At 39.7% G+C, this 23,830-nt stretch overlaps 2 protein-coding genes across 4 annotated transcripts in view; one reads left to right on the plus strand and one right to left on the minus strand.

The window, feature by feature from the left end:
• The window catches only part of itgbl1 (integrin, beta-like 1), a 39,876-nt gene extending 32,463 nt beyond the window's left edge, over nt 1–7,413 (plus strand). The window contains exons 9-11 of the mRNA XM_083890573.1: nt 1,129–1,275; nt 3,199–3,312; nt 6,760–7,413. Coding sequence (XP_083746699.1) covers nt 1,129–1,275; nt 3,199–3,312; nt 6,760–6,848 — 350 coding nt within the window. The 3' untranslated portion in view covers nt 6,849–7,413. The remainder of the gene's footprint in view (nt 1–1,128; nt 1,276–3,198; nt 3,313–6,759) is intronic.
• Nucleotides 7,414–10,722: 3,309 nt separating this feature from the next.
• Nucleotides 10,723–23,830, minus strand: part of fgf14 (fibroblast growth factor 14) — a gene marked incomplete at its 5' end in the record, with an annotated part of 112,146 nt that continues 99,038 nt past the window's right edge. For all 3 annotated transcript variants that reach the window (XM_083890576.1, XM_083890574.1, XM_083890575.1), the window contains 2 exons: nt 10,723–10,988; nt 12,614–12,812. In XM_083890576.1, the coding sequence (XP_083746702.1) occupies nt 10,846–10,988; nt 12,614–12,812 (342 nt within the window). In that variant the 3' untranslated portion in view covers nt 10,723–10,845. The remainder of the gene's footprint in view (nt 10,989–12,613; nt 12,813–23,830) is intronic.

The following is a 23,830-nucleotide window of genomic DNA, read 5'->3' on the forward strand; positions in this document are numbered from 1 at the left end:
GAGCATACCAAAGGTTTTGTTTACATGCTCCAGATGAAACTATCATCAGCCGATAATTAAGCACAGCAGAGAAATTGACTCCAGGTCCGATTGTATTTGTTTGTGAGTAAAGCTACAACTGTTTCCAACCTTCTGAGCAAAGGATATGCTGCTCTAATTTTGGTTCTAATGTAAATATGTAAACATAAAGTATTATAAGGATGGTGGAATACATTTTTTCATCTTAATTATATTATATGGTTTAAAATAAAATGCTTACTGCTTCTTACATCCCGTGTAATGTGCTACAGCTGCATATGTTTATGCCTATAGTGCATATTTAAATATGCTCTACCGTTTATAAATTTCAATATGTTTGTGTGAGTCTCTGAATGTGTGATGCAGAGAGGCACTAAAAGCTAAAACAATCAAAACTGAATTGAAGCGCTGTTGGACTAAATCAATAATCCCCATGTCAAATGGAATTTAGTAGCAGCATAGTATGGATTTAGACTGATGAAAATGATGGAACTATGCTCGGTTCATTATTTCAAACAGACGTCTGTTACTAGAAAGTGGACAGTAAGGATCAAACGGTGATGCAAATGCTTCTCTGTGATGTCAGTGTTAGCAAAACCAAAGTAATGCTGTCTGTCAGGAAAACACCAAAGAATCAAATTGGTCCTCTTTTTTTTTTCCAGCCAATTAAATATCCCTGGTTTGTTGTGACGGTGTGCGAATGCGTGTGTGTGTGTGTTCGTTTTTGTCTGTCAATGCCCTTCTTGTTTTTCATCTCTCTCTGAAGGCCTGGGGATTTATTAAGGACAGGACAAGACCAGTGATGACAGCTCCTTTCATGTCTTGTGAACTATAATCCCGCTGCATCTATCTCATCTTTCGGCAGCTCTGTCTCCTTGTAGTGGCTATTAGTGTCAAAGTTCAAAATCTGCACTGTCATCCTCCCGCGTTTATGTGCTTTATTGCTATATTTTGGTTTTCGTGTTACATCTCCCTTGACTTTTCCCTGTGAATGCCTTTTTTTTATTTTATTATTTTAATTAAAATTTCCTCTATGCGTGCTACTTTCTCATGGACCTGCTCCACATTCTGTCTCCTTTAAACGAAGGCCCTTCTGCCCTCCACCGCCAGGTCACGGTTACTGTTCATGTGGACGGTGCATCTGCAAGGACGGCTGGTTTGGCAAGCGGTGCCAGTACCCCAGGTCTTGTGAGATGAGCGACGTGCAGAGCAAGGAGCTTTGCGAGACCTCAGACGGAGTCGTCTGCAGTGGAAAAGGTGACGATACACACACACACATACACACAAATGAATATATATATATATATATATATATATATATACACACACACACGTTTTAATATAAGTCTCTATTGCTGTGTTGTACATTTCCTTTTGTTTGTGTTGTGACTCACCTCTTGATTATTATCTTTTGGTTATTTTGTTTGGGCACCATTCTGTGCAGCCTAGTTTGCACTTTGGGGTCCTGGTGCCCACATTTTGAGAACCTGAATTATATCCATAACTATTGGCAAGTCACTCCTAAGATTGTTGGTTGGTTTCAAATAATATACCCAATACATAAGATTGCGTACATTTGGAAATTGTGCAAAAACAATTATCCAAGATTGGTAACACTTTAGATTAGGGAACACATATTCACCATTAACTAGGTGCTTATTAACATATATAAGTATAGTCATTAAGCATGTTTTAAGACCTTATTCTGCATAACCTTATTCTACCGCTATTACGACATGAATTAAGATTTTTCCTACATATGGTGTTGTGCTTAATATTTACTAATAAAGGGCTAGTATGCTACTTATATGCATGTTAGTTAATGGTGAATATTTGGTCCCTTAATCTAAAGTGTTACCCCAAGTTTTTAACCAAGATTTTGAAATACATGTTTCAAAGTAATTAATCCAAGTGTCCTGGATGGAATTTGACACCTGTAAACTGTTTCTGACTGGAAATCTCAACGATTATTTCAAACATCTCAGAAGAACTGTTCACAAAGACACAACTACACAAATGGACTCTGTGAGACTGAAAATGATGCATGTGTACTTTCGAACAAAAATCATCAAGGCACCCTGGTTACATTTTATTATCTTGATTAATCACTATTATGTCATGAGTTGTCTTTTCCCCAAAATTTCACTCACCCATTATTCAGTATGTTCGAGTTCAACTCTATCTATCTTGCTCTATCACTATCTCTGTAAAAAATTTTAACCTATACACCGATGCATGTTATCAATATTACGTCAAAGAATACACATGACTGGTAATAATGTACAAACCTACATGTAACTGATACTGTTATACTTTCTACAATGTCCTAGTTCAACAGTTCAACTGATTTGTAACAGGGATTTCGTCACATTTCCACTTTTAATCCAACTGTTTGGCTCTTGACTGCTTTACTTTGTACGATTAAATTACAACCTGGCGGACTAGATTTTCGCTTAGCTTCCTTTATGCTGTCTTTATCTTTACCTGGACACAATGTAACAGAACAGTAATGTAACGTCAGCCATAATTACAGTTCATCAGGTTAGTGAATTGACAAGGGAGAGATGAACAGAAATGTTATTATATGGTGCATTTTCTATATGGTTTCAGCTTCTAATTTGTTCAGGTTTGGCAACAGAACACTTTTCCTTCAGCTCCTCCCCTTTTCTCACTTATCTTTCTCGGATGTTTCACCTGTAATATCCTGATCCGCTGTCTGCTTCCATCTCACAAAGAGGGTTCTTGTAACCTGTGTATAAAAACGGGCAGGTTGAAAAGCCATTTCCCCATTTGGACGACAGTCTTTTGTTTCCCTTTCCCACTCCTTAATATCTTATTATCCTCCTGCTTGTTTTGAGGCTGATCAGGTAAAGACAATGACGAGTGGAGAGGACCTTCAAAGAGTGTTTGGATTGTTTTCATGGTGGCAAAAGTATATTAGTAGATGTTTCCCCAGGGAAGAGTTCACATCCACATTGCCCAACACTATTAATATTCTGTGAAAATACATAATTTGCAGTAAATTATACGAAGAGCATTTTCAAAATACATAAGCAGCAAGGGAATAGTATACAAATGAAACAAAAAAATATTCACTGTCACAATGTCACTAAGCTTGGATTAAAAAAGGTGATTTTAATCAACACTTACTGTCTGAGTGTGTCCGTCTGTGTGTTGCAGGTTCCTGTCACTGTGGCCAGTGTATCTGCTCTCCCCAAGAATCGTGGGTGTCTGGAGAGTACTGCGAGTGTGACGACCGAGAGTGTGACAAACACGATGGCCTCATCTGCACAGGTATTGCAGGGGAAATGTGCACTGGAGACCTTTAAGATGTTCCAATCAGAAACAGATCTGAGGAAAATACTCAGTCCAAATTGAGTCATGGATGTTTAGAACACTGTCAGCAGCCAGTTTAGAAAACACCAGCAGTGACATCTTTAAAATAATTTCAAATATCTATACATGACTTTTTTTTCAGAGATGATTGAAATGTACTTAGAGCAAAGTATTCTGGATTCAACATCAGAATATTATTGTTATTATTGTTCCATATCCATGCATCAACAATATCTATATAAACAAAATGCCATTTATACATATATATATATATATATATAGAGTATTAATAATATTACTACGTGGTTTTCAATTTCAGTTGAAAGTATTACCATGTTTAATTCATGCTGCAATCCATATGTGTGTGTAGGACTACAATTACATCTGTTTAAACTATTTGTCACTGAAATCTTGTTATCACATTATAAAACCTATTGCATTACTGCAGATCAAAGAGTATATAGAGACCAAACAGTATAATCATGCTATTACATCTATGACCACAACATGAATGAATCTATAATGACCTTATGTAGTTGTATTGCAAAATGCATTGTTCTAATGTCGCTATATTTGCGCGACACCTGCATTTGCACAAACCCACCTAAACTGACTGTATCCATATATCTCGGTTCCTCAGGACACATTTCATCTACCACTTTGTATACAAATCCCACCAATGTTAAAGTCTATGGTTGTGAGTTAGGGAGCTGCCACAAAATATGCACTTCTCTATACGACCATCTATCCACAGGAGCAATCATCTCCCCACGGTCAATGGAAATCTCAAGGCATGTTTATAATTATTTCAATAATCTGGACAGCTGTTCACAAGTGTTTCTCATCATGACTTCATGTCGCCAAATGTCAGCTTTAATGTCCCTGAAAATGCATGAGTTGTCCCATATGCACACAAATTGTGTTGCTTAAAAACTGTGGAGAGCTGGGAGAAAACAAAAGGAAATGTACGGTGGCGTCTGTAAAGTGTTTTTGATTACCACATTACTGACTGCAGCGTGAAGACGTCCACAACATACAATGATATCACCATACGCATTATTATAATGTCACAGTGTTTTACATGAAAATACAATTCCCAGAAAGGAGAGTTGAATGTGCAGATGAAGAGACGCCGCTCCTCTAAATAAATGTGATGGTATAGCGGTCTTCCATGCTAATAATACAAAAAAAATAACATTTTGCAATTTTCCAAATAAACCAATGAATTCATGAGCCCTTCAAAGCTCTAGATTCTCATTACACGTACAACTGATGAGTGATGTGGAAAATGCAGGATATTAGGAATGCTTGCCGTTTAATTTCATGCACTTAATATGATAATTCCAGCAACCCATTCGATGGAGACAGAAATGTCTGCAAGTCAGTGTGCAACACGGGTAACAGTAAGAAAACAAGTAAATAACAGCAATTAGTCACAGCATGCAGCAGTGCATTTATTGCATTTACTTTCGTCAATTTGTAAAAAATATATCGCATAGTTTCTGTATTAATTTTCCACCAGAGGTAAGAAATCACCTGTAATGTCTGTGTAACAGCAGTTCAATGATAAACCTACTCATCGCTTTGAGTAAAAACTAAACTTTTACTGTGTAATAATCCATAAATGAAAATATAGATGCTTTTCATTATTTCAATAGTATTAAAAAGGGAATTAGAATTTGGCGGTTTAACATGCACTTGGTTGGGGCTCCTTGTTATTTTTCTGTGTTTTTTTAAATCTATATTAATGTTGATATTAAATGTTTGAAATATTTTAGATTGCATATAATGAGTGTAGGGTATATTAGATTTCAACTTTATATGGAGAGGTATGTTTGTTACCTTTATTTGTTATTTAAAATAGAAAATCTACATTTTTGTCCTGGTTTCTTCAGTAAAAAGGAACTGTTGGTTCTGATTTTCTTTCTTTTACGTCCCCATTTCTGTTGCCTTTCACCTCCCTTCCATTTTTTTTTATCCTCATCATCATCCATCAGACACCTCCTCCTCTCCCACAGAGACAGTTTTCTATAGATACGTCTTTTCCAATGTGTGACAGAAGACCAGCGGGAGTCTTTCTGCTAACCCAGCACCTCTGACAGCACCAGGAGGCCAACAGAGAGCTTGGGGGGAAATGTGGTTTCATACCTAAATAAACATATGCTCATATAAATAACACAAGTCATTAACCTCCCATATCGACCAGTGTTGGTGTCTGAAGCTACCAAGTTTGGGATAGATTAGAATGGGATTTAAACTACTTTAAAAAATAATATATATATATATATATATTTGAGAACATATGAGCTAAGGCAGGGGTGTCAAACTCAAATACAGAGTGGGCCGAGATTTAAAACTGTACAAAGCCGCGGGCCAAGGTTGAACAAATTAACCTTTTAATAGGGACCCAAACAAGTTTTGCATTGAATATTGAACAAGCAAGGCTTATATAACTTTATAGTGACATGCAAAATCGAGTTTCAAATAATAATAATAATAATTAAAAAATATCAATGGCATATCAAATAAAATTTAAATAAAAATTGAATGCACCTTAAATACAGGATAAGCGGTAGAAAATGGATGGATAAAAATTTAATGCCTCTTTTCTATTTGCAGCCTTCTGAGGTAAATATCAAAATAAACTTTTTCCACAGGCTAATAATAAATTTGATAATAAAATAACAATAATGAATGAATCAAACATTCAAGCCTTGAAGTAGCAAGAGAAAGTGCATGAATAAAACGTTAATTATTGCTCAGTTTGCTACACTGATTTGCTTTAACACTGAATATGGAACAAGCAACGCTTATATAACTTAAAAGTGCAAAATCAACTTTCAAAAAACTAACGAAAAAACATCAACGGCATATTAAATAAAATTTAAATCAAAAATTGAATGCCTCTTTTCTATTTGCAGCCTTCTGAGGTAAATATCAACATTAACTTTTTCCACAAGCTAATAAATTTGAAAATAAAATAACAATGAATACAAAACAACAGCAGAGCATTATGGGATTTATAGTATTAGCGGTGAATGCGGTGTTACAGCAGCAGTGCCGCTGTATAATACCGGCGGGCCAGCTCTAATGTTAATTTGATATTGCCTCAAGGGCCAAATGAAATTACATTTTTCAAATTTGGCCCGCGGGCCAGAGTTTGACACCCATGAGCTAAGGTTTTCCCCTTTCCCCTACAGGTTTCCCTGTAATTAAACTGAAGTTTCCTCCTTTATGGTGCAGGGCAAAAGCAAAAAAAGTGTCATGAGCAGCTTAATTCACCTCAACCCCCAGCAGAGCTACACCCAGGGATGCAGGGTGTGAAAATAGGAACCTTGTTAAAGGTCAGGCATGATGGCACAGCTCCTTTTAATTCACAGCTTCTCTTCTCACATCTCCTCACAGGGAACGGGTTGTGCAACTGCGGCAACTGCGAGTGCTGGGACGGCTGGACGGGGAACGCTTGTGAGATCTGGGTGGGAGCGGAGTACTGAGAAGAATGGGTTGCCGTGGGGTTAGAGACAAGAGGCCCTGGCTGCCCGGAGCAACCAGGAGCACCACTGCCAACAATCATGACCAGACTAGTAAATCACCAAATTGCCTGGAAACCACAGGAGGAGGCAGGACATGGATTTAATTTTGTATATTACTCACCATATTCAGTCACTTATTAAGCTGCTTACAAATGATCCTGATTAAAAGTGGACTTTTGTAGGCGAAAAGAAACGGCTTTACCTTTGACATTTTTGTGACTGTGGGTCTGATTTTAAAGGATACACAGTGATGGTGGTATTTGACTGAACGTGCACTCAAAAGCGCGAGGCAAAGGTTACTGTTTTAGATTTTTATTTCATTTTAATATTAAAACATTAAATGTGCCGCATGACACAACATTTTGCATGGAAAACAATGCGAAGACCTTAATCATACATGGTTACAAATTTGTTATAACATGACATAACTCCAATGGGCATACTTGCAATGGTATATATCTATATATATATATATATATATCTTTTTTTTTTTTTTTCTCCTTGAAAATAAACAGTTTTAATAGTGCCTATACTTCTCCACCAGGAAATCAAACCAAACAATCCGCCGTGAAAACCCCACATGTACTGAAGGTACTTGATGGACATTTTCTCACTCAACTCATACTAGTGATAAGTGGAGGAAATAAAGAGAAGGGCATACATAGTTAACTTGTGGCATGCTGGATGCCCATGTCACTTCATAAGGTGGCATCAGGGGGATAAGAGCTGCATTGACACAAGAGCTCTGTAACCACTTGAAAACTGGGGCCGATAAGAAGTCACAAAGGAAATTTTATGTAAATTCTACTTTGGCCTTTTTCATGCTTAAACTAGCCAGCCCCCGTTGTCGTTTTTTTTCTTTGTCCCATCAAAATCGACAGGTGCAATAATATACTGCACACTATATTGCATTGAGTATGTTACTGACATTACAGTACATTACCTTTATATAAATGTTTTTCTTCAATGTGTTGTATATGGGCATACAACAAACACAAACTGTATAGTGTAGACAAACTCGTTGCATATATGTATGTAAAATCAGCAGTACATACCAACAGTTCTTGATAGACATAGCCTACTACATGCAGTTCATCAATGCCATCCTTTCCCCATGCAACAGATGGGACAACGTACAAAGAAAGAGGTCTGAAAACTGAAGCAATAAAGAAACTAACTTTCCTCCTAATGACAGGGCGGTCGGGGGAGTGGTGGGTGGGGGGGGACAAAGCAAAAATGATCGAGATTAGGAGACGACATCACACGCGACCCGTATACCAGAGAAAATTAAGACGGAAAAAAAAAACCAACCAAAAACCTGACTACAGACATCCAAACAGAGAAGCACATTTACACACTGGTCATTTACAAAAATAAAGTCAGCCTTGGAGGAGCCATTTAAACCGGACTGCGGGGGCTGGAGCAGCAGCCAGCCCAGCATGTAGAGTTTGATACGAGTGGAGGATGAGCGGCTGTATAATGAGGACAGACCATCAGCCTCAAACACAACTACAATGGTTTTCCAGCCGCTGTGTGTGTGTGTGTTAGCGTCTACAGTATGCCATTTTAATTGTAACATTAACAGCTTTATACAGACAACTATTGACATCTAACTGATGTGCTTCGATGTGCTGTAATAAGAAATGGCCATGTGTAATCACCCAAAAAACTAAACCAAAAAAAATCATTTTATCAAATCATATTTTAATATAGTTGTAGTTTTAGCAGCGTACAGCAGCAACAATCTACTTCATATTCTAAATCTTATCTCACAAAACTAGACGTTCAAACATTATAAAGTGATTGATCGGACAAAGAGTTTGGATAAACCGCTAACAGTCGTGATGACAATGCGAAACGGAAAGTGCAGTAGTGGGCTAACCAACCTCCAGATTAGGTGTGAGTGTGTGCCGCAGACCTACAACATGCCCGTTCAACTCCCACACTGAACTTCAGTGCTCGATCAGCTTATACAAGTGTGAAGAGCGATACCCATACCTTGTTCCTTACAGAAAAGACATGCACGTGATTAATTCAAGGTATACGTACACCTCCAAAATGACATCAGTCGAGACCTTTCGCAGGTCTGAGCAGAGTTGATTCTGTCGGACAGAACAAAATGCGATCACAGTGAAAGCTTTAATGAATTGAATCAGAGATAGAGAAAGAGTCAGATTGTTCTTTTTTTTAAAGAGTTCAGTTTCTTCTCGGGATGAAAAAAAGGACTTTGGTCATTTCAGGATGAGCGAGTACATGTGAGTGTGGTTTTCTTTAATGGATAATGCTACGTGGATGTATCCTCTACATGGATGTATGGGGGTGGGTGAGGCACCTTTGGCCCAGTGGGGACTGGGAAACCTGTTTTTGCATGCCGGGGAATCAAGGTCCAAACAGGCACGTGACAGGCCAAGATGATCATTACTGGACTCTGCATGCTGAGCTAGGAGACGGATCCTCTCATAATAATAATTATCATAATAATATCTAGTCATTTAAGAAGTTGTGATTTTTTTTAATAGTCATTTTCCCCTAAGTTTTATACAGTGAAAATGTTACAATACAAGCCATCTCTTGTATAACTGCTGCGAGAAGAGAGAACACAATATTAACTTTGCCCATGCTTTAGTTTGCTGAACCAAATAGGGATGCAGCCAGTATATAAATGTCGCCTACTGGTTTTTTTCGGCCATGTTGTTTTCTGGCTTTAAGTAGACGCTGTCACAAGATGGCTGCCAGTGCTGCAGTTATAGACCATCTGGGTCAAAGCCACAAGCCCTGCCTCGTTGTCCAAAGAAGTCAGTGAGTGAGGGACAGAGGCCTACAAGGCCTAGAGATATTCGTAGAGCCCACGCTCTGAAATAAGATTAAAGAAAAATAGACTTCAGGTTTTTCTATTTACCAGAGAAGGCGGACAGAAGCGCTGGTGGGACTTAGATAGTGATATGTAGACACCATTCCTTCCAGCGCCCCCTCCCACCCACACGCACATCTGTTTAAAAATGTGTGTGTATGTGTGTGTGTGTGTGTGTGTGTGTGTGTGTCGGGAGCTCCTAGCATTGATTGCGGTGGTAATTTCGTCGACTGTGTGATTGCAGGAGCTATCTGCAAGCCTCCAGTGTATATTTATCAGCTGTAAAAAAAAAAATAAAAAAAAAAGTAACATCTCTGATTTTCCCCACAAACTTTATGTGTGTGTGCATGTTGTAGGCGAGAAGAAATTTGGGTCGTTTCTTTTCTTGTACATATGTTTGTTTTTAATGTCATTTGTCTTTGTGAATGTGTTTCATAGAAAATCACACAACTCCCTTTGCAAAATGTTTTTCATCTTTTCTATGTTACTTGACAAAGAGAAAAGAGTGTGACTAGAGATAGAAAGAGAGGGAGGGGAACATACGCGTAAAAAATAGAGGACGACAGTCCAAATATTTACTCTATCTATACAGTCTCTGTCCCAGAACATAGCTGGTGAACTGTGGTATAGAAAATAGATCTGAAGGTACACACACTCTGCTCCGACAGGACATTATAGAGACGGCGGGAACGGGGGGTCTTGGTTGAACTGTCAGCAAGCAAAGTACCACAAGCGTGGTCGTGAAACACGCGCTATTCACATGAAGTCTCACAGTCTCAGAGGAATCTAAAGGCATTCTATGATCAGAGGTTCTCTCCCCTCCCGCTGTGCCGGAGGAGCTCGGTCACCCTCAAAATCCATCCGCTCGTGCCGAGACAGCTGAAGAGAAGGTGGACGAGGCGGAGAGGGAAGATGAGGAGCAAGAGAAGAAAGTGAGGAAGGTTTCGCCTGGATCTGATCCGCAGAAGAAAAGAGGATCTGGAGTCTGTCTGGTCGGGGGGGGGGAAAACCCTGCCTCTGTCACACCCTCTCCCCCACCACCACCACCACCACCACTACACACACACACACACACACACACACACGGAGGGAACCACTCAGGTGTGGCTATGTGGTGGGCTTGTCAGGCTTGCTTACAGGTTTACCTCCGTTCATCACCGCTGGCTCACTTGTGCTTTTACTGGGAGGTGCTGCCGCCTTGGGCACTGTCTCTCCAACATCATGCAATGACGGCTCTCTGTACATGGCGACTGGTGGAGCAGACGATGAGAACAACAGGAGAGAGACAAAAGAAAAAGTTAGTCAAATCGGATTTTTTTTTTGCCCGTTGGATTTTTGGAGTTCAACAATACTTGCTGCTTTCATGCACTTTCCACAAGTTTCACGCAGACCTGTAAACCTGCAATGAAGGTGCATTAAACAATTCACAGAACAACAAAGTTCTGTCTCCATCAGGGCTGACGGGTTATGATGACTCTAACCGAATGCTTTTCAAAAAAGTATAAAAAAAGTGCCTCATTATACCCTCACATTACAGCCTCTACACTACAGCTGTGTTACTGACACTTCACGTTGATTCTCTGCGTGTCGATGGTACGCAATCAGGCTAGTGACTGAGGAGAGTGAGGGCGGCATTAGCTGGACTATCAACGTTTCATACTGTGCAGATAAAACCTGTCCTGTATCCTCCACGCTTGTAACAGCAAAACAGAGAATATCCACAAAAATATGTCCATGACAGATATTTCACATACAGCAGTTGTACCATGCATATAATCACACCAGCATTGTTGTGTCTGCACAGTACCATACTGTACAACTTCCCCAGTCTGTCTTTGACATTCAGTACCAAGACTCCTATATTGAAGACACCAAGGGCCAATTCCAATTCCTATCTTAACCCTCAAGCTCAACCCTTAATCTTAACTGGCCCTCAAAACCAAGTGTTGAGGGTTATTTTGTCACTTAGAAATGGGACACCCCTTAAATGCAGATACGTCTTCAGACTGCGGGGGGCAGAATAACGCGAAAGCTGCGTCCAGTCTGTCAACTCCAAAAAAGAAGAAGAAGAAGAACACATTTACGTCACGATTATTTATTACGATCAGTTTGTCAGTCAAGTTATTAGGTTGTCAGTTAGTTATAAGATGATACTCATACAAATATTCAGCTGACAGTTACCACACACCACGACTTATTGAAAAGCAAACGATCGCTTGTCCGCACCAACCAGCTATTGATAACAGATCGTAAAATAAAAATAAATGTTGTAATTTTGTGTCGCAATTGTAGCGTACTGGTTCCGCTGCTTTCGGCGCCATCTTTGTTATATCAAAACACGCAAAGCATTCTGGGTAGCCCTTGCTCCCAAGGGTGGTCTTGGAAAATCTCAATATTGAGGGCGATACAGCTCTTAAACTTGCCCCTCAACTTAATTTTTCTGAGAATCAGGACAGCACTTGGACTAGAGGGAGCGTGAATTTTTGAGATTGAGGGTTAAGCAAGGAATTGGAATTCACCCCAGATCTTTAGCAACACAACGCAGCTTTCTTAAACATATCAGCAATGTAGTAAGCGCCCATTACCCACTCTGGAAACTAAAGCAACCACATATTCATATATTCTGGATACACTGGTAAGTGCATGGCTACAGTGTCTTAATTCATCACAATAAAGCAAGAATTTCATCCATTGTTTTGAGGTCTCACTTGCATGCAATACTTTTCAGAATATGGAATATTGACTTTTTCATCTTTCATCAAGATCCATTGACCATAGACAACCTCTTTTATTTACTTATTTGACAAATGACATAAATCACATAGTCCTTTTATAATGTCATTATTAAATCTCACTGTGGGGTAATATTACATACCTTCTAATGGCTTGGGCAGGAAGTGAGCAGCTGGTTTTGTCTTTTTCACTCGGTTCCCCTTCATGGCTTGGCCGTCTTTATTGAGCCCTAGAAACCAAGCTCTCCCCGACTCCTGTTGTCTGTACAACATGGATGAATAGATCACATAGTAGTTCTCGAACACGGACTCCTTGAACTTGCACTCCGCTGTAAAGAGTTCCTGCAAAAAGACACAAACAAGCACCAAAAAGCAGATTAACATTCCTTAGCTTAACTTGGATGTAGGAGACTTAAATTAAACTATTAAAGAATGAAACTGAGGTTTCATGAAGGTGACAATAACACACGTGACCTTTACTCCACTCTCACATTGTCAAGAATAACATTATTGCAGGTTCAGGAACTGCCTCGCCAGGTGAAATGCACTTCATACTTTCCACCTGTCGTGAAAAGGGTGAGCGTTGCAGACTCTGTCTCACTATAATCACGTCTGATTCAAGCCGAGCCTAATGACCTGCTCTGATGAAATGCAACTCTCACTCTCTCCTTGGCCTTAACCTTGACACAAGATGTAAGAGCACTCGTTTAGTCAATTAGCTCATGTTCCTGGCAGGGAATATATATTGTTGGGCTCTGACCCCAACACTTCAGCACTGGAGAAGGCAACATATACCCCCCCTCCCCGCCACGCCCCAACATCGAGCCCCAAATGCTATGCCTGCTATTAGTACTTTTTCTTCCGACTGCCTTCTGAACTTTGAGCAAATAATGATGGAACCACTGGAGTTACTCCTCCATCGCTTACGCCTCAATCTGGCAATGACGAATGGACACTGAGGCGCCGCATCTCTCTCTGCTGTCACCCATTCATCGCTTACCAGAAGGGTAATAAAGAGTGTTTCCGCATTGTCTGCTCTGCCAGGCTAAAAATAAAAGCATTAATCGGGGTGTATTAATCAAAGCACACGCATCAGAATGGAGGGTTTCACCACATCTGTTGTTGGCAATTCACACTGAGTAAAAATCCGTCTGACTAAACCTTTATCAATCTCAAAGTCATTGACTGGGTTCATCAAGAAGATATGTTAGGTTTAGGAGTGCTTTATTTACTTTTTTTCGTGTCACAAACTACTACTGAAGACTCTTTTCTGTGCTAAATTACACTAAATACATTCACCGAATATTTAATACATATTTATAAAGTCTTTTACGTCGTGTTCAGTGTCACTTACTCAATTTTATTGTGATTAAACAATGGTTCAATGTGAAAGATAACACTTTTTATGACGGTTAAATTCTGTCAGCTGTGGAGAGGTCAGGCCTGTAAAAACACCATCCAATCATAATGAACCGTCCAAATTAATAAAGTATTTTAGTGTGGACCACTGTGGATTGCCTGATGGCTATTGAAGCTATATGATACTAGGATAATACACATTATTTTTAATTTTATCTAGTGAACATTGGTTTCTCTCATTGTAATTATCCTATACAATAGCTTCATAGGGCATGTTTTCATCAATTGAATGCTCAGTTTTGAAGACAGGACACACTGTGCCATTATTATGGTATAATTAGCCCTTTGGTGAATTATTCCTGTCAGAAAGTATCCTCCAGAAAGTATTCAGTTAAAAGCGGAGCAGACATTTGGGATGGCCATAATGATGCTGACGAGCACTCGCTGCATTTTGTGTGTCCTCTCTATCCTTGAATGAGGACTCCTGGGCATTTCTGAGTGGGAAGATATGACACAGATGCGTGATGCATCACAACAGAATCAAGTTAGAAGTCAAAAAAGGAAGAAAGAGGTGCTATGGTTATTCACAGGGCAATTACAGTGAAACACTGTCAAAAATGTCAGTATGGGCATTAAAAATATCAGAGCACTGCTCTAAAATCCCACATTATGACTTTGCTCTGTCTCTCCAGCGATTGCATTAAGATAATTAACTATTCTAGTGGCAAATGTTGACGGTAAGATCAGGGATATTAATGTCGCTTCCACAGCGGATCACAAACACAGAGCAGAACCATCTATTGATAAGTAGACACACAGTGTGAGGCAAAAAAAAAAGCAAAGCCTTACATGACAATTAGATGTCATCATTATTCATTATGCCATCATCATTAGGATTATGGTCATTTATCAAAATGCAGGGTTAGAGGTTAGAGAATGCACACTGCACGAACACACAATACAAATCTCAAGGGAGGATAAACATGTATAATATATTTAACATAACATTTAAGGGTGATATTACAAGCAGAACAAATCTTGACAGTGTATGGTTTTATTTGTAAAACCAAATCACATTTGTTCTCCCTGAAAAAAAGGCTTCGAAAAAGTCCTTTAGCGCTGAAGCAAACTCTTTTGCTAAGCTGATTAGAAAGGAAAACACTTTTACCTTCATGGCTCCCTGAGTTTCTTCAATTAGGTAATTAATTTGACTCTTTCCTCATCAGGTGAACTGCAGCACAGGTTAGATGGCAGCTATAATTAGATGCATCATTTTGCTGCTGCTGCCAGGCCAGGACTGATTACTTGTGTGGCAGCTACAGAAAAAACAGCCTTGAGTGAAAGTAAACATCCACATTGGTTGGAAAGGTCATAAGTGTGCGGGTAATCAAACAGCTTTACACAGACACTCAAAAAGTCAGATTTTCTTTTACAGATGCAGATAAAGTGGAGGTGGTTGTTTGGGAAGTGATGCTTGATGGTGAACAAAGATGTCTGTCACCATCATCAGCTTCCTTTGAAGATAAGAGCTTTGGAGGCAGCTGATTTAAGACACTGTTTACCGACTGTATGTCAAGCGTCAACAGTGGGTCAAAAATCAAGTTGTACCCCTGTCCTGCCACTACTTCATCCAGAGCAAATAATGACACAACTCTGATGCCAAAGAGAGAACAGAGAGCAGCTACCGACTAAAGGCCACATTATACTTCTCCGACTGCGTAATGCGTTATCCGTCTGCGTCACCACGTAGACCACTCGAGCCTTTATACTTCTGCGTCGTGGTGACGGATAGGCGTTGCAATTTCCCGCCCGATCAGTAGGGGTCGCTGCGCAAGGTTGTTGTGCTTTTGGCTACAGTGAGCAATGGCGTCCGAGAGAGAAAGACTGTTGTTGTTGAAACAATTTCCGTTTCTCACTTTTCTGTGTGACGGAACGCAGTTTTAAGATAATTTGAGGCGAGAAATTGTCCATTTAGAGTCTAAACATGTGCTGTGTGTGTTTGGCAGCGACGAAGTCGGCGGTGTTCAGCTCCGCCCTCTGTGGACGCTCGGTGCTCACTGTGAGCCGGCACAGAGCAGCTTCGCTCGGCCTGTCCTGAGGACCAATCGCAGCTCTTGCCGTCTCCGTTGTCCCTTGACGGAGTGACGGACACTTCGAAAATATTCCGTGCAGCCGGAGACGACGCAGAGACTCTACAACAGGTTCTGCGTCGGCTACGCAGAGGACTCTGCGTAGCCGACGCAGAGCACTTTACGCAGGAGTATAAATTGGGCTTTACCCTTAAAATACTGAATGATACCAATCCTTAACCCATTGACGCCGGGAAAGCATTGCCGCATTTCTACCATTGACGCCGGGAGAGCGGCTGCACTTTTTATTCTACCATAGAAGCCGGTAAATCGGATACGTCAATTTTGGGAGGGTATAAGGAATCCTCGGGACATTGTTTTGAAATATTACTTCTCACAAACATGGAGGACTTTGACAGCGGAGAGATTTGTGAAGGCAGTGATTTTGAGGAGTTTGGTCTTCGATGACGTCATCGCTGATAACTTTGAACGCGCTGAACAAATCGACCGGGATTTATGGTTAAGACATAATTATGACGATAAATACCACCGTCATCAGACTGTTACAGTCATTACATGCTGTTCTTGTTCTTCACACTCCATCAGGACTGAATCAAGGCACTGACACAAGTTGATATTACTTTATTTTCTTGCTGTTTTTAATAGAAAATAGTTGTTCACTTTACTTTTACATGTTTGTATCTAAATAAACTAAATTTCACAGGAAAGTCACAGGTGTAAGCTCTCAAATACTTTTTGAATTGTGTTCCTATATCTACTACAGAGGCTGAGAAATCAGTCATTGGACATTGGACATTTTTTCCAGGCGCTTCAGGCCTTAATGGGTTAAAAGCCTTGGTGCCCCTCTCAAATATGTCTCAACCAGAGGACAAGAAGAAGAACAAGGTCTGCAGTGGTGATGCATTAAAACACAGCGACAACAGTACAATTTCAGCTAAAGTTGAGAGTCTCTCATACACTTTGTTTGTGGATAATTAACATATATAATGTGTTACCGTCTCATCACGTGAAGATCCTGATGTGAATGCACATTCACTTTCAATTTCTGCCCGTTTCTAACACACAAAATAAACCAAATGGGTTAAATTTTCATAAAAATGATAACTATTTTGTTATTTTGTTATGTTTTTTTCTTAAAATCTAGCAATATTGCAGCACATTCCCTGCAATATTTTCTGTTGGGATTTCCAGGTGCAATCTACTGCACCTAAGTGTCCCACAAAACAACAAATCCTAATCCTTTTGGCAATAAAGTGTACTATAAAGTAACATAAGTTACTTTGATAATTGCTCTTTATTCTAATTTGCTGTCACAATTTTATATCCCTTGCTGCATGCTCTATTGATATTTTTTTAGATGAAGACACCAAAGAGAGTGGATATCCCCCATAATTCCCATAAACATAACCAGGCTCAATATAATTGTAAAATTGTTGTATAATTCTGGGAAAAAGGAGAATGTGAGTCTGACATAGCCTCCACTTTCACACCAGTGGCAAATCAAATCATTTTTGAGGCACCAAATGGTTGATTTTCTTCCCACTCAATCTCCCCGGCTGGCGCACCACATCAGTGGCTCCCTGCTCTGCGATTGGCCACGCTCTGAATGGGAAGGCCATAATTGACCTTGGCCACAGACAGCGTGAGGGGCCAGAACTGCTCAGCCACACATAATCAGCCCCAGTCACCAAAGCGAAAAGAGACAGAAATAAAGGAGAGATGAGCAGCCTGAGAAACAAATGGCAAAATGACGCTGACTAACAGAGATAAAAGCAGTGTGGTTGAGGGAACGAGGAAAATTCAAGGGGGAGTAAGGGGTAAAACAAAAAATATGGATAGATGGATTTTAGAGAGAGTGGAAGTTTAAAATAAAAAGCCCTAAAAAAATATTTAATAGGCATTTAAAGACAAGAATAAAATGAAACAAACATCCTTTGGGATAAAAAAAAAAACAACCATGATTGCAGAACACGACTGCCTAAAAGTGGGTGAGGAGGCTCAGAAGAGGAAGGGGATGCACATTAATATGCAGCGTGACTGCTCACTACCCTACTGTTGAAACGAAGAAATTGTTTATTAATGCCGCCAGCATAAAACCTATTAATCCGTGGAAAAAGGTCAACCTCCAGAAAGCTGAGCTGCATTCACAATGCTAAGCTGCGCTCATACGTATAAGAGTCACGTCCGCAGTGTGTGCAGACAATGGAGGCTTCGGCAGGCTTGTCTGATTATCAAACCGGAGGAGAGGAGACGGGGACCGACATTGAGGAGAGTTGCCGTTTAACAGCTGGGTGAATTGTGTAAACAAGCATCAGTTATCCTTAAATGAATGATCTAAATACACATGATGTTTAAAACGTGATGATAGCGACTAAAATAGAAAACACATACATTTTTTTCCCACTTGCAGCTACAGGGTAACACAAAAGCCATTACAGTCGTCGTGTATTTACAATTGGAATTACAGGCATTTTTTATGAAAAATGCCAAAGCTTTGTCTGCAGGTTTGTGGATTTCATTGACAGACTAAAAACATGATAGACATCTAAGTTGGATCTTGCTGACAGCTTGGCAGAGCCTCATATTTACTGTTAAAGGAATCTCTTCACTTTGAATATTTTGTCTTCACATTTCTTTAAATGTGCATCCAGCAAAATGACACGCTGTCATGCACGTTTAACGTGCAACAAAATAAAGCGTTCTTTTCCCTGCTTTGAAACACTGGCTCAATTCTTGAATGAGATATGAGCTGTTGGAAATATGAGCCACGACTGATGGAGACGTCTGTGATTCAGCGGCGGCGCAAATAATAGCACGTTTCATGAATGACTTGGAGGAGAGAAGATCTAAATGATGGTTATGAATGATCACATCTGTTTGGTTAGAGAACAAGACATTTCAGCAAGAAGTTCAAATGAATTGCTGCTGTTAGTGTTAACCAAACAAGCAGCGACATCAACAAAATCATTAATGACGTCTTTGTAAATCAATCAGGGTTGGATTTGGAAAGTATTTTGCATGATTGTTTATCAGTACAGCTACGCTGAGTGTATTCCTCTGTAGACGTAAGACATTGAACTAGATAAACAACTGTATGTATTTGTATTAACGTGCAGGTGCTAATCCTCTTTTTGAACCCTAGTGAACAAGAATGTGTTGTTATGGTTTTTAGTGAAAGGACAAAACGCAGTGTCACCAGAAGCATTTAAGTGTTCACTAAATTGTCCCCCGAGACAGATGCCCTTTGACACGAGCACAGTATAGCTCCCCTGGTTCCTTTTACACACACACACACACACACACACACACAGAGGAGCACAAAAGGGTCATACAGATGTTTATTTATTTATTTTTTTTTTTTTAAATCTGGATCTCGAAGTTACGGAGCCCCCAAAGTGACATGAGAAAAATTTGAAACTTTGAAACTCGAGATCTCGACTTTGAAACTCGAGATTTCAAATTTTTTTTTTTTTCTCATGTCACTTCGTACGGAGCCCCGAAGTGACATGAGAAAAAAAATGACAAAAAAATAAATAAATGAAATCTCGAGTTTCACAAAAAAAATACATATATATATAAAAAAATGAATTAAAACAAAAAATAATAAAAATGTAACTCGAGATCTCGATTCTCGATCCAATTATTTTTTAATTTTTTGTCTTTTTTTTTTTTTCATGTCACGTCGGGGGCTCCGTAGGGATCTAGACAGCGCTGATACTTAAGAGTGAATATTATTCGGTGATGCACTCAAACTTTTTGTGAAATGACAACTTATTGGGGCAATAATAATGAATGTCACATTGTATTGCCATTTAGGCAGAAGTGATTCAGTAGTTTTGTGGTAACCATCAAGTTAAATTAGGGTCTACGTTTTCAAATGATTCACAGTCATAAGTTTAAAATAAAAAGAAAGGAAATTAATGGTTGAGCATTGATGAGCTTCCGGGCTGCAATGGAAAAAGCAAACAAAGACTCAAAATGGTTTGAGTTGGCAGACATTGTAATCAAACTCCAATTATGTTGGGACATTATCTAGAAACACTTTGGAATAAATCAGTAATGAATAGTAAATATTTTGAAATACGTTTTATGAATAATAGAATACAAACTACATTATGTTGTAGTGGTGCCCATTGAATGGCAAACACACACACACACAAAGCACAACCACCCTTGCTGTTGGTCCTTTAATTGGTGCCAAACTGGTGTCAGGCAGTGAGGTTTTTGCTAGATTGGTTAGTCATCTCTTGTCAGGCAAGGCAGCAGTCTGCCCTACATGCACAACAGGCTGACAAGCATAACTCTGATATGTCACACACACAGACAAACACACGCATTTCATCATGTGCACACGCACCCAAAAGAAATACGACGATTGCAAGGCAGCATAACAGTTTACATATAGGGAGACAAATGCAAGAGGCATGTTTGCAGGTACAAAGCTGAGCTGCTGCTACTTTCTCTTCATATCTTTTTCTCTCTGCTCTGTTTGTGTTGTTTACACCCTCAGGAAATGCAGAAAAGTGTCCCAGTTATTTTTTCTTGAGTCAGAAGAGTGTGTATCTCCTTGTAGATTCACTTGTCAGTGACTTTCTCTCTCACTACATGTCACTGAAACTCCGTCCTCAACTCAGCTCTAGTGAGCATTCATTTCTAACAGGAAACTACAGCATGAGGAGAACTCTCATTCAGACTATACCTAAATCATAGGTTTTTTTTCCTTCCTTATATGGTTTGTAATGGTCGGACGAAGGGTCTTTCTGCATGTTGTTTGCATGTTCTCCCCCGTGTGTGCTTGGGTTTTCTTCGGGTTCTTCGGTTTCCTCCCAGTCCAAAGACATGCAGGTTTTCGGATCAGGTAAACTGGACATTCTAAAATGACCGTAGGTGTGAGTGTATGGTTATTTCTCCTTGCAATGGACTGGTGACCTGTTCAGGGTATACCCCGCCTGTTGCCCTATATCATATCCCCCACGACCCTCATGTAGAGAATAAAGTATAAGAAGAATATGGTTTGTAACTTAGTTTTTTCTTTTATGGCAGTGTCATTGTGGCAGTTTATGCTTTTTCTTTACCCTGTAACTCTTTAGGCCAGTTTCCCCTTTAGTGGTTACTGTTGCAGAGATTTGATTATTTGGTGAGTCGACCAAGGATGGAGTCTTTTCCGGAGTCAGAGATGAGTTAAGTTGAACAAGGCTTTATTTATTATTATTATTATTATTATTATTATTATTATTATTATAAATAATCTAATAATAATAATAATGCATTATATTTGAAGGTGCCTTTCAAGACACTCAAGGTCGCCGATGCAGCTCAGATCTGAGAACTGAGACAATGCCGAACATAAAACAACCATGTTAACAGTTGGGCATCCTCTGTCTGCCTGTGAGTGCCAGAGTTAGGATATTTAAAGGTGCTTGGAGAGGACTGCACAGCAGCGTCATCAGTCGTCTGCCCCAGTCCGGTCAGGCTCAGCGAAAATATGAAGAGACGAATTCTGTAGACAACAGACTGATGCCAGTGCTACAACGAGGCTGCTGTGATTCGATAGTTGCGGCACGCACCGTCCTGAATTGTTTAGGCTTGTGCTTAGGAATGGGAGGCGATAACTTTAGAAAAGGCCAAATTATGTTTTTCCCTTACAGTTACCAACAAACTCACCAACCTACATACCCTCCAAAACGTTAAATATTCAAGAGTGTGATTACATTTCTTCCACCAGTCCAGTGATTGGCTTCATTGGTGTGGCAACTAACAACGTGCACAGTAGCGTTACCAACTATTCTGTAAAACACGGATTTGTTGACTAAAACATGGATTTGTTCTGTAAAAAAGTGCTTTGTTAGATAAAAGATCGTGTTCCATATTGTACAGATACAGAACAGTGGAAAACCATGGCAAAAAATCTACACTGCGAGTCCTGTGTGTGGTAGCAACAGAGACGTGGCGCGATGTAAAGGTAGAATGGTGACGCGTGAGGAGCAGGAGGATACTGCTCAGGTGAAAACAAGAAGGTTACAAAAATACAGACGTGAGTGGGAAAACGAATATCTGTGGGTGGATAACGACCACAGGGCAAACTGTAGCGTCTGTCATCGTGTTATCTCTCCGCTGGGCACGGTGGAGTCTGTGATCTCAAACAGCACACATTCAGAGAAAACCACAGGAACTAGAGTCTGCGGAGAACACAGGAGAGAGCCCTCTCATGGTTCCTTTATCATTATGATTATTATTATTATCGCTATTATTATTTCTGTTTTGTTTGAAGTGACGTTTTCACAGAGAAGACTGAGAATATTGTATTGTATTTACAAAATGTATCTTGTGTTATCACTATAGGATTATAAATGTAAAAAAAAATCAAAAACAACACCATATCTCATCCATAGTCAATATAAAAACTAAACAACAGTCTTCACGATTGCTGGATGAGGCCAATCCGTGAAGAATAATAGACTGAACAGCCACCAGAGCAAAATGGGAAAATACTCTTCTCACTTGATTTATAATGTCAGTAAATATGTTCCTGATTAGTTTATGGTCTCAATTGCTAGTTTCAGGTTGTCGTAAACAGCCAATTGCGTCAGTTTTGTAAATTGTGTTGTTGATGACGCACGGCATATATGAGTGGATATACCAGCGTGATTGACAGTGGGCATCGATGCTTCACAGCAATTCAGCTTCTCATAGGTGACGTCACGGCCTGTTGCCACTTGATTTCATTACAGAAAACCCTTGAAGGGCCAGGAATGTGCTGCTCACCTGAGCACCTATGAAATGCATCGTGGTTTTTTTTCAAGGGGATTTTGTGATGCAGGATTCTACGTATCGAGCATCTCACATAAGACAGTTAAGCTCGACTCTACTTTGCGAGGAATTCAGCTTCAATTAAAAATCCTCTTTTAGCTTAAGGGTAAAGGACTATTTCTGTCACAGCAGAGACAGACCGAGCACAGGAACAAAGCCATTTTTTATCAGGCACACCTGCCTGTATTGCCCTTTCGTCTTTTCGGTAATTTCCGTGGCTCTTGTAGTGTGTGTGGGTGGTTTAGCGCAGCACAGGTTGTGTTTATGCAGGTAAAATATAGCACAATGCAAATTCAGTACAATTTTTCTTTGGGCATGAAATTGTGCCAGTGCACTACTTCCCATCAGAAATAATAACACCTACAAATTTCCATGGTTTAATTGATGCCAGGTATTTTAATGGACTGAGGGGGAGACTGAAAGAATAATGGGAAGTGAAAGGGTCTGTGGATTTTAATGTCAGAGCTTTCCAAACAGTATATTTCTTTTTTCTATTTTTTTTATGTGAATGGCTATAATGTAGGCCATCCATTATCCAGTCAATCCAATTTATTTATAAAGCACTTGTGGTAATTAAATCAGTAAAGAGACATTAAAATAAATGTAAAATAACTAAATAAAAACATAAAACCATAACAGCAGACTCCCAACCGTCTTGAATGCAACAGAAAACAGGTGAGTCTCTAAAAGAGATTTAAAATTAGATAGTGAATAAGCCTGCCTAATGTGTAATGGAAATCCATTTCAGCTGATCTTAGCGACTGCAGAGGCACATATGGTTGCAGCATGTCAGAGAGGTAAGACCATTTAGACACTTATACACAGATAAAAGGATTTTAAAATCTGTTCTCAATGAGCTGGCTGCCAATGGAGGGAGGCCAGAATGGGGGAAATGTGCTCACGTCTGTGCGTCCTTGTTAAAAAGGTGAGCGGCAGTATTCTGGACAAGCTGAAAGCGAGAAAGGGAGGCCTGGCTAACCCCAACATAGAGGGCATTACAGCAGTCTAGACAGGTTGTAATAAAAGCATGGGCACGTTTTTCTAAGTCCTGGCTACACACAACAGACCTCATCTAAGCCATTTGCCTCAGTTGATAAAAAG

Source organism: Microchirus variegatus, assembly GCF_963457635.1.
Source record: "Microchirus variegatus genome assembly, chromosome: 5".
Classification (NCBI taxonomy): Eukaryota; Metazoa; Chordata; class Actinopteri; order Pleuronectiformes; family Soleidae; genus Microchirus; species Microchirus variegatus.